This window comes from Balearica regulorum, chromosome 15 (genome assembly GCF_011004875.1).
Source record: "Balearica regulorum gibbericeps isolate bBalReg1 chromosome 15, bBalReg1.pri, whole genome shotgun sequence".
Classification (NCBI taxonomy): Eukaryota; Metazoa; Chordata; class Aves; order Gruiformes; family Gruidae; genus Balearica; species Balearica regulorum.
The window spans coordinates 1,153,192-1,164,874 of record NC_046198.1 but is presented as its reverse complement, the minus strand read 5'-3'; the positions used below and the strand labels follow the sequence as shown (position 1 = coordinate 1,164,874).

At 50.9% G+C, this 11,683-nt stretch overlaps 1 protein-coding gene across 1 annotated transcript; it reads right to left on the bottom strand.

Annotated features, from left to right (window-relative positions):
* Positions 1-861: 861 nt before the first annotated feature.
* TEDC2 (tubulin epsilon and delta complex 2) lies at positions 862-10,033 on the bottom strand. Its single transcript, XM_075767279.1, has 10 exons — positions 9,870-10,033; positions 9,688-9,786; positions 9,352-9,407; positions 8,212-8,887; positions 6,809-6,862; positions 4,732-4,816; positions 4,240-4,348; positions 3,920-4,021; positions 3,274-3,485; positions 862-1,087 (listed from the first exon to the last, which is right to left on the bottom strand). Exons 1-10 carry the CDS (start codon positions 9,893-9,895, stop codon positions 941-943), a joined length of 1,566 nt encoding a protein of 521 aa, XP_075623394.1. The 5' UTR covers positions 9,896-10,033; the 3' UTR covers positions 862-940.
* Positions 10,034-11,683: the final 1,650 nt, after the last annotated feature.

Here is an 11,683-nt window from a genome sequence, read left to right as displayed (position 1 = left end):
GGTGGCAAGGTCAGAATTGCCACAGAATCTGTGTTTTCTCTAGCCAGGCAGGACACTACACTAGTCCCCCTCCGGAAGGCTGCTCCTCCAGCAGCTACGGGCATGGGTTCAGCAGTAATGCAAGGGGCCGAGTGCCATCTACTGGGCTGCTAGATCTGTTCCCTCCTGCTGCAGCTGGGTGTCCCCAACATCTCTCCTAAGATAGCCCAACCCTCAGGCACAAATCACCAGCTAAGATGACGTAGCAAAGATATTTCAGTCGTAGGCTAGGTGTAAGTCCTTACAAAAGAGCCTGGCGAGTCATGAAGCTGCCGGAAGGGGCCCTGAGCAGCGATGTGACCAGCAGGCTGATGAGAAGGGACTGCTCCAGCCGCACCGCGGCCCAGGACCAGCCCAGCTCAGGTACCCGCAAACCAGAGTAGTTCTGCAAAAGGCACTACTGTGTGTGGATGGACATCGAAAACACTGTTAGTGAATACTGGACAGTGACCACTATAATATAAGTTGAACAGAGTAATAGGGAAGCAGCAACTCAGGTTCTCTAGATTTTCAGATGCTGGAGGGCTGTGCCCCACCATACCACAGCTATCTGATCATTATAAACCATGTTTTATCGCCTACTGCACTGTCTGCATACAGGAGTCCGGTGTGCTGACTGAGGCAGTCAAGAATCCAGAGCTAGCCAGAGACAGACATTGGAAGAAGAGTCAAACCCAGTGTCTATGAAGTCCTGAAGGAACTTCACAAAACCTCAAAGTTAGCAGGTCATAAAAGTGATATAAAATGAAAACACCCCCCCCAACCCAAAACACAAAACAAAAACCCCAAACCTCTGAAATTTAGTTGGACAAACAGGCAGAGTAAAAAAGTTAATAGAAAAGATTTATTGCTTAAAACTGTTTCTGGGTATGTGAATGGCTAGTAGGAGGTTCCCACCGGATCAGTCCACCAGCTCGTCTCTCACCAGCACAGGGAATCGCTTGCCTCCTTCACAGAGCTGCGTGTAGATCGCCCGATACAGCTGAGCTGCAGAGGCCTCCGGGTAGAGTCTGGACTCCAGGACAGGCAGGAGTTCTGCCATCATGACCTGGGTAGGAGCAAAGGAGACACGTCACCAGAGCCAACCTGCACTGTTCGGATTCCATCAAGTGAAGTGGCTGCATAACAAGTGAAATCTAACGGGAGCAGTATGACTAATAACATGGTAACTGATAGATACTTTCTTTTGTCATATATTTAACAAAGGCAAACCTGTTCATCCTCTGCTCATGAAGTACACCAGCAGCCACCCAGCATTCTTAAAGCAGCGCGATAAATGGCAATGGAGATGGCCTGGTGCGGGGATGAGATCAGCATCCTGTGAGAAGCTGAAGCTGATTCAGGAGCTCTGCAGCCACACAGCAAAGTGCTTACTCACCCAACAGTAACCCTTCACCCATGACTGTTCCTGTCACCTCCCAGTTGGGACACATTAATCCAAGACAGGCAGGCAAGTGGCCAAGGCCAGTCCAAAGAGAAGCAAGCACGCACGCCTCCCCAGCAGCACAAGCTACAGGGGATGATAAGCTGTAACATTCCCCAGCCTGGCCTCTGGTTTATTAGACCCAGCTTGTGATCTCAGTCCATGCTCTCAAACAACCCACTGGCCTGTCGCAGAGTAATTAATAGCACTGGGATGACGACTGTGACTGACAGCTCAGGCACAGGTGAACCTCTGATCAAAGGAGAAAAGTTAGCCTTTAGTGCCCCACTCTTGAGTTAGTGCTCAGAACGACATTTTGCCTGGGATTTAGTTGTGGTTTTGGTTTGGTTTTTTGGTGGGTTTTTTTTTTTTTTCAGCTGGCATCAGCTGATGAAGTCTGAGCAGCCTGCACATTAAAAGCCCACACAGCATACTGTGCACACTGCTTTCCCAGGAAAAGAGCGGACAACAAACTGCACGTGTCAGTCACCTCCCTCAAAGCATTTTTCAGTGGCGGAAACAAAGGAAAACCTGAACAGAACAACAGAACAGAGTACAGGGCATCTGCAGGGGTTTCCTTTCCTCTTCTCCATAAATCTCTGCACAAGGACACAGGACACGTGAAAGCTACCAAAGGGGAAAGCTGGCACACGAGGGAGCACCACACTGCTCCACTTCCTCAGAGAAGGCCCTGTGTCTTCCATCTGCCTGGGCTGTACTTCGTGTGAAAGAATAGAGGAAACGGGCCTTCGCCAAAGACAGGCTAAGAGCTACCAGGACTTTCTATGATTCTTGGCATTCCTCCATTGAAAGGCCAGTGACAGGCTTGACCCAGAAATACGTACATCCTTTCCCAGGGTATTTATCTTGTACCAAGTCCATTCACTTCACCTGTCCCAAGAATTTCACTTATTTTGCACAGTCTGCAGAGATGTTTCAGATACTCAGAGCTCACCCAGCATGAAGCACCTATTCAGATACACGTGCAGAGGAAACCGAGTCAGCCGACAAAGCAGCAGGCTTCAGTCACTACTTCATTTTGGGCAGATAAAAATCAAAACCCTCATAACCCATAATTCAGGATTATAGTGCTAAAGTCCCATTTGAAGACAGGCAGCAATCTATCTTTAGCCAGAGGGAGGAGTGCAGCCAGTTATGAATAACTCTTCCCACAAAAAAAGGCTTTTCCAAAACCTCTATCATTTAGGTCGACAGCAAAGGTTAGGTCAAAGGAGTAGATGTGATTTCACAGACCTCTGCCCTTTGCTGCTCTTGGTTGAGAAGAACAAGTGATCCCTGCACAGCAAGCACTCTGCTCAGGCTGGTGGAGATTGACCTCCTACCACGTTCTTACGTGCGGTCTCAGAACGGTAAAGTCAAGATTAACAGCAGAGGTTTGAGATTTAAAAGGAAAGGAACAGACAGCAGAGGAGCTTGTTAGCTGGAGGCCATGCAGGAGAGAATGACAGCGGGTGCCCTAACAGGACCATAAAGGGCTGCCAAAAGCATTCTCCAGGCGTTACCAACATCATCCTCCACTGCCAAACTCTGAAAGAGTAGCTAAAATAAAATCTTACCAGGAGAGGGTCAGACATTTAAAGGCCTCTACTCTGGCCTTAACAAAAAAGTCAGTCCATCCATCTACAAAGCAAGCAAGGCACTTGATGGGACTTGGACACGAGGCATAAACACAGAAACACCACTGGGAGAGTTTGCTATGCTGCTGCTCCCCCATCAAGACACCAGCTGTTGCCCCAAAATCAGCCTTTTCTTGCCCTACTCCAGGAGCACTAATGCTTTTAAAGACTCACCTTTTGTAAGGCAATTTCTTGGTGCAGCATTGACACTTGCAGCTTCAAGGCAAACAGGTCCCTCAGCTCCTGGGAGCTGGAGTAACAAAGGAGAGGCACAGCCAACATGCCTGCACTGTCACACGTCCGTCCCCGGGCAGGAACACAGCCTGGAGAGCAGCTTCCTACATCCCCAGCGCAGTCTGGGCGCAGCCTCGTCTGGGACTCCACAGCTGCCAGGGTGGAAGGATTGGCAGGAATATCCAAGTTAAATCTGTACTTGCAGAATTTGTGATCTACTTACTCTCCCTAGAAATGAATGACTAATGACATTGTATTACTCAGGGAAAGCTGCTCAGACACGGCACAATCGGGACATCGTAAGCTATGGCATGCAGTCTCCCTCATCTCACAGCAGCTCCCTCATCAGCCCTCCTGAACTGCAGCAGTTACAAGTCCCAAGCCTCTCCTGAACACAGATCCATGGCAAACAGATACCACGGCTTTGTTTGCCACCACAGAATTTTACGTGCTACATTACCATTAAGGATAACCAGGAGAAAAATTATGTTGGTCCACAGTTTTCTGTGCACAGATGCCGAACTACTGTTCAAGCATAGCTGGCCACATTTAGTCATATCTGACTAAAAACCAAGGACTAGCTCACCTGCTCGCAGGAGCTGCAGCTTATGCAGGTACTGGGAAACTCTGGTTTGCAAACCCTCCAAGGTGAGGAGGCTTTCATACTCTCTTTGCAGAGTGGGATGGTCTAGAAGAGAAGCAGAGGAAAATCAGCACGCATGGGCATACTGAAACCTTCCCTGCCAAACATCAGTCTCTAGAGTGGCTGTGGGTTCACCAGCCCTCACTTTAGGCAGAGAATGCTCCTGTCCCTCATGTCCAAGAACACAAGACACATGGAACTGGAGCCCACCAAAATCATCCTTATTCCACCTGCTGCCCCCCCTGCCCCCCTTTTCCCCTTACCTGCAGGCTCAGCTTCCACATACTGGCTCAGAAGGGAGGGGACATCCTGGAGGGCCTTTAATTCCTCCTCTATCTCTGCAGGACTGAAGGCCGGCATCGGTGAACAAAACTCAAACAGCAGCAGCTTAAGGAAGGTTTCACAGCACCAGCTCTGTGCATTACCCCGAGCCCCAGGCCAGGTGAGCCGGAATCGGGGCAGGGGCAGAGGGCAGGCAGCCTGAGAAGCGGCACTGCAGGGGGAAGGCGAGGGACAGCACAGCTGCATGTGGCATCTTTGCCTTCTGGCCTTGTCTGTCTGGATCAAAAGTTTTATGACTGCTCAAGAGCTGCATTATGAGAGAAAAAAAAAAAAAAAAAGCCCACTTCCTAGAGACCCAGCCTGAACTCCTGTTATTGCAGGCATAACTCTCTCCAGACGGGAGCACACTGCAGAGTGATTGCACCCGGTGCCTGCGTGCTCGTGGAAGGGGGCGGCGAGCCGAGAAAGGATACGGTTGTCTGGATCCTCTCTATAAAACGGTTCCTTGCAGCTGCTGCATCTGCACTTGTTTGGCAGAGACGACATCTCTCCCATGCCCTGAAAATTCAAAAGGGACAGGAGGTGGAGGCGTTATGTTCCATTGTACCAGACAGTGCTCACACTGAGCTGCGGCCCACCAGCACGACATATCAACACTTCAAATACAAGCATCTTCCTCGCCCTTCTCTGGCGGGTTATTTACTAGCCATTCCTCCCTCATTTTTGACACTTGGTATTAGATCAACAAGGACACGCTGCAGAAAGCATTAGGCACTGCAAAACACCTAGGTTATTTCTCTCAACTTGTTTTGAGCAGAAGGATTTACAGCCATCAGAAGAGAGACAACATATTTCTGTAAGCAGAATGTGAACTTGCAGCACTTCACTAATTCTGTTGTATCACCCTATCTATGTTTTTATCCCATCGGAAACAACAAATCTTCCCTTCCTTTCTTGAGGGGTAAGTCATTTGCATTTCTGTACATTTATTCTGTTAGTAAATGTGTACAAAAAGACGACCAGACAGGACAAATTCTCACCCTAACTTTTACCACAGCAACTCCTTCATATGCCAAACCTTCTCAAGACTCTCTCTCCTTTGATGTTGTTTAGTTGGGGGGGTTGTGTGCGTGACAAAGTGGTATGGTTGACAAGAAGCACAACAGCAGCGCATCACTACCAGGGACACAAACCAGAGGTTTAAGGACAGTATCACGAGTAAGCTGGCCAGAACCTTGTATCAGAGTGTAGTTTTTAAAAGAGCGTGTTACACAAATAATAGCGCTACCACAGAGGGGCATTTCACTCACAGAGTTTAACATCCCCACTGATGCACAGTCCCCGTACATCCTTTGCATAAAGGACTGCTTTAAAGAGCCAGTGCATCTCAGCCAGTCTCCCAAAACCTGCCGCAGTGAGTGAGAGCTATCAGGAGGAAGCTTAAAATAGTTATGCAGTGCATGACTGTAACCCGAGTGTGCGTGTGTCTTCTCTCCATCCAAATGGATCTTTTGAATCATGATACAAACTGCAGTTTTCAGAAACACATTATGCAAAGAAACAGCAAGGTTAATGGAACAGAAAAGAACAGAAGTTACTAGGCAAGACGCATTCCCTCCATAAAGGATCTTCAGAGTAAAGGTTATTTTCAATCTGTCACTGAGTTGAAAGCAATAGCGAAGAGTGTAAAATTACACCAGAGTGATTAGGATGCCAAAAGGCTCAATTTACAAGTGAAAATTAAGGGAATCAAGTCTTTGCAACTTGCTGAAGGGCAAGTAACAAATTGGTGTCTGATAAATGACAGTTCCCAAGAGGAAGGGGAATTCTTGAAGGCAGCACAAGGAGCTATAGCTAGATTTAAGGTGAGGTTTAAGCTTAATATCTGGACAAATCACATAATGAGAAGTCTGCCGGATTATAGCAAGATTTCTCAAAGAAAATGGTGGGAAATCCTTCCAGAGGACTGGAGAATGGACTAGAGCACAGAGTTCACCAGACACCCGACCACCTGCACCATCAGTGCAGTAACATTGTAATTGGCTCTATTTAAAGGAGTTCATCAGCAGGAATCAGCCTGAAACAAACACAGCCCCAGTGCTTCCAGGCTAGAGAGGTGCCCCAGCAGAGCAGTTCAGGTCAGCAACCAGCCAGGAAACTCTTTCACTGCACAGGGTATATAGGCACCCACCCCACAGGGCTTCTCAACTTCAACAAGGAGATGGAATCAGCAGAGACTTCTGCAGCACTGTTAAATCCACAATTAAAGTTTTCCAGGACCTTTACAACCCGGGGATTAACAGGGATTAGCACTCTGAAAACAAAAGTAACACTAGCAGCTAGAGTAACATGAAAACATCTATCCCGAAAACCAGCCTTGCAGAGACCCGCTGTATCGGACCTGTCCTCCTGCTCCAAGTTCAGACCCACACGCTGTGGGGTCAGTGTCCCCCTGTGACCCACAAACCAGCCAGGTCTCCCCATCTGACACCTCCTCGCAGCCCTTAAGCGGAGGGTAGTTCTGGACTGGACTGACCAGGCTGGGCTTACCTGGAGTTCCTGGAATAGGCTTTCCTGTAGGGAAGGGGTAGCTTCAGCTGGCATCTGCAGAACAAAAGAAGCATCAATCCTGACTGCTGGAAAGCAACGGAGCCTTGTCTTCAGAGAAAATGTCATTTTGTCTAAATCTGAAGTTAATTTAGCTGTAATGGAAGATGTCAGCAACCCTGGAGATTGAATCCACCACTGCCTTCAGCCTGCGCTCGAGGAAGGAGCGTCAGTCTGCCCATTCATTTCTACAGGTGACACTGAGCTGCCTTGGGAGAGCTCCTGCATCCTACCACCAGCCATCAGAGGTTCATCAAGAAGCTGGGAGCAAAGCCCCGACAAGGCAGAGCACAGACATGGAAACGAAATGTCGAGGGAAGCTGATCAACAGACCTGAGCATAAGCAGACCTCCCTGACTGTTGCCATACCTGAGCATGACAAGGCAGCTTTGCTTCGCACCGTATCATGCTCAAAGAAGTGGGAAAAGGACATTTCGGCTTCCACTGGGAACGTGGATCTTAACCTCAAAGTAGAATAATCCTTAACTTGTTATTGCAAAAACATGTGGGTTGGCAGTTATAGCTAGAGTCACATGCAAGACCGCAGTCGGGATTTAAAGTAAATAAACATTTGAATCCAGATTCCTGTTCCCCCAGCAACTGCCACTCAGTGTCCTGTGTCCGTTCCAACACCACGTGAACAAACACAAGAGTTGGGTCATAACAGCTGAGAACTATTTCTCAAAATTTTCCAGGGACAGGCACATATTGAATCTAAACTTCACTGTTTCTTTAAAGCAAATGGTACACAGAAAATAATATAAAAGTTGTTTAAACAAGACAGACTGGTCTGAATGCAAAGCCAATCTCCAAAACATTGTTTCGCCACTTTTCCACAGAGAATCTCAGTAACATCCACTTCATAATTCTTCCTACACCAAACACTTGAAAAAACAGAGAGAGAGAGAGGATTCATGCATTATGTATTATCATTGTGTAAAAAAAAAAACTTAAAAATTAAAAATCAATAAGCTATAATAGAGAAGAGAGAGAGGATTAATGCATTACATATTATCATTGTGTAAAACAAAAAAGTGCACTCAGAGGAAAACTAAGGCTCAAGAAAGCTCAGAGACAGCTTTCCAAGCCAGTCACAGGGGGCTATGAAATATCAAAAGTCTTAATTAAAAGACTTTCAAAGTCCCAGCCATCCAAGAGTAAGCCCTTGAAATGAAAACATTTACTCAATCACCATAAAGCCTTTTAAACTGTGAAGAATCCTTCCTGTTGAGAAGGATTTGAGGAGCAGTTCTTCTCCTACAGAGCAGGAGAGACCAGGCCTTGGAGATGAGCTAGTCTAACCATCAAGCAGAACAAGACAGAGGTGACCATCTCTCAGCACTTACCCCTTTTCCTGCAGGGTGACTGTCTGAGGTGAGGTGCTCCTTCCCAATGCACGTTCAGTTGCAGGGTCCTCCTTTTTACTGGACTCTTCCAGGAAACCACAACTTTTCTTCCCTGCATCAAATAACTGCTTGCCAGCAGCTACAGAGTTCTTTCCCCCAGCTGAATCCTCTACGGAAAAGCTTTTCTGCTCATTCAGGGCAGATCTGGACAAGCCAGGTGTCTTTTGGGGTTCAGCTGGAGCAGAGAGCTCTCTGTCACCGACTGTGGTCCTATGACTCCTTCCTTGTTTGCAAGCCAGCCCTTTTGAGGAGCTCTTCCCAGCTGTCCTGGGACCTTGAGAAACACATCTGGCTGGGGCTCTCCTTTGCAGTTTTTTCACATCTGGTTCAGTCCTATAAGGGGCTCTTAGCTGGTACCGAGAGGGCTTCTTCAAAGAGGCAGGGTTTTTGCTTACAGCTCTCACCTTTGTGCTCTCAGGAACATCCTCAACAACTGCAGGCACTTGCTGCTCTTGAGCATTCTTGGGAGCAGGTCCCTCACCTGCAGATTTCTTGACTGTAGCTCCCTGGGCCTCTAATGGAGTTTTCAAGACGCTTTTCCTGACCTTCAGTGCCTTCTCCAAGGCCCTGTTCAGCAGCTCCAGCTCCTCCAGCTCGCTGGGTGAAGGCTTGTTCTCTGCAAGAGGAAAAGATGTATTAGAAGGTCCAAACCTGGATCTTCCCCATTTGCCTCTACACTAACACACTCTTCCAGGTGTTACAAAAGCAAACCGAACCCACTGAATGGTGCAGCGAGTATTCTGGCCACATTCCCACCGAGACTACACAGAGGATGCAGGCAGGCTTGCCAAGATCCCTGAACACCCAACACGGATGTGAGACTCAGGAGGAGACACTTCTCCAGAGGCACCCTCTCATTCACCAACAAGTGACAATCCCCCACGTCTCCCTCGGTCAGGCCTGCAGACACTTCATGGCCGGCCTCGGTTACCGTGGCACGACTGCAGGGCAACACCGAGGAGGAGAGCGGGAGGAAAAAGGCAGAGGACGACTTCAAGTCGACGCGGAGCACTGGAAGGACTGGTGACACCAGAGCCCGCGGGACACGGGCAGGCACCAGGCCGAGGGGGAACCGCTCACCGTGTCCACTGCTGGAGCCGGCCTCTGCCTGCGGCTGCTCGTCTTCCTCACTGTCCCTGGGGGGAAGAAACACAGCGCCGAGGGCCAGCACTGCTGCGCACCGACGGCTTCGGCTCCCCTCCCGGCCCCTGGGGCCTCGGGCACGGCTGCGGGAGCACAAGCGCCCGCCCGGCCTGCACCAGGGACCCCGGATCCCCCGGCCGAGGCCGACCGGGGCGGCTGCGGAGGGCGCTCGGGCTCCATCGCCTCCCTCCCGGCCCGGGCTCGGGGCAGGGCCGCCCGGGGGGAGCCCGCGGGGCGGGGGTCGGGCCTGGCCCGGCGCGGGGCCGCACTCACCAGCGCCGCAGGAGGGCCCGGCTCCGCGCCGTCCGCTGCTCCAGCTCCCGCCGCCGCTCCGCGCCTTCGCCCAGCGCTGCCGACAGCGCCGCCGCCAACCTGCAAGGCCCAGCGCCGTCAGCGGCTCGGCTCGGCTCGGCTCGGCCACCCCCCCCCCCCCCCCGCCGCCGGCCCGCTCTCACCGCCGGCCGCAGCCCGCAGGCAGCATGGGTCGGGTCGGGCCGGCTCGGTCCTGGCCGCTGCAGTGAGGCAGTCTGCAGGACACCGCGGCGAAACTCGCTAAACCCAGCGGCGGCACTCGCGCTGCTTATCTCCCTGCCAGGACCTGCGGGGCGGGGCGAGGCGTGTCCCTGCGCGCGGCCGGGAGGGCTCTGAGGAGAGCGGCGGGAGCGGCCCCGGGGAGCCCGGCCAGCCCCGCTCAGTCCCGGGCTTTGAGGGTTTCTGTGCCCGCCCAGGGGGCAGGAGATCCCCCGGGCCTCGCTTGACCGGGGAAGTCGGTTTTTTTCCTCAGATGGGTTCAGCGCTTCCCTCCCCTCCTCGGCAGCGCCTCTGTGAGGGGAGCCGGCCGGTCCCCTCCTCGGGGGGGGGAGGCTGAAAAAGCGCTCGCAGAGCAGACGCCTCCCAGCAGCTTCTTACATCCGCTCTCACCTGAAGGTCAGGGCGTAAATGAGATTTTATTTCTCCCAGTCTTCGCTGTGGCTGGCCTCTGCGGTGGAGCCACCTGAGGACAGGCAGCGCGCAGCCCACCCGTCGCCGTGGGAGCGGGACCCCCCGGGGCACAAGGCCCACGGAGGCCGGGGTGTAAGTTCGGCCATCACAGGGGCTGTGCTTCAGCAGCCTGCTCCGCGTCCTGCCCACGGACGGGGTTCTCGGGATCCCCAGTTGGTGCAGAAGGGCCAGCAGTCCAGCACCCCAGCAGAGACACCACGCTCCACAAACTGCTGCCACCACCTTTGGTTTGCATCAGCAAAGAGGCAAATTCGTGGGTTTTTTGATAGAAGAATCTGCCTTGTTCTGCATCTGTGGAAGCTGCCTAGCTGATAACAGGATCTCTGAATGCTGCCGGGTCCTGCCAGGAATACAGCTCCTCCTGCGGAGCGATGTGCTGTGGCATGTAGTTCTCCACAAGTGCCCATCGCTGGCACTCGATGTGCCTGTTCCAGGCAGCCTGGGAGCAGGAATCCAGTCCTCCCCCTTGCACAGTAGAATAAAAAGTAACTAAAATTTAGAAAGTAGGAAAGAAGTGGTTCTTTGCCTTTGAGGGCTGAATCATCAGGTTGAGATGTTGATGATTTGTCTGCGGCCACGTAACCACAGACTCTTCTAGAGGGAAAAAGATGAGAATCTCATGTGACTCATGGAGACAGGACTTTAAAACCCCTTATAAAACATTACAAACATCAATAAAATCATGGAATTGATCACAGCACATTGTGGGCTTCCACAGTCACCATCACAACATACCTCCAGGTGTAAATTGCACATTCGGCATGTGCGAAGAATGATTCTTCTACAGACTTTGCAACAGAATTTGAAAATTAGGCTGTCCTCTTCTTGGTGCATGTCTCACAAACAAGTGTGAGTGCACTGTTAAAACACTGTTAACGATTCTGCTTTTGAGATATGAGCCAAGACAGAGTCTGTCCAGCTCTTCAGTGGCTAAGTGGGCTCAGCAGGGCTAACAGGAATATCAAACGCTCCGAAAATAGTTGAATCAGCAAAGTCAACAGCTGTGATGCTGTGAGACCCCCCCGGGAGCGCAGCAGTGGGACAAGAAGGGCTCCATTTCAGACTGCTGTTACTCTAAGTCCACTGCCTTTTCCTTCTGCAAGGTTCCCGCTGGATTTGCTTATTGGACAAAGGGAGGCTTGACTCAGAATATTCAGATTTGCTATAATTTGAGCTTTGGAGCAAACAAGTGGTCCCTGAAATGTTTTTGGCTGAATAGATTGCTTCATCTCGACTGCAAGGGCATGAAGCTTCTTGTGTTTCCCTC

Coding starts and splice junctions, on each gene's coding strand:
- TEDC2 (XM_075767279.1), bottom strand. CDS start 9,895: ATGCTGCCTGCGGGCTGCGGCCGGCG. Junction 8,888..9,351: donor CGGCTCCAGCAGTGGACACG/GTGAGCGGTTCC, acceptor TTCCTCTTGCAG/AGAACAAGCCTTCACCCAGC. Junction 3,486..3,919: donor GCTGCAGCTCCTGCGAGCAG/GTGAGCTAGTCC, acceptor CCACCCTGGCAG/CTGTGGAGTCCCAGACGAGG.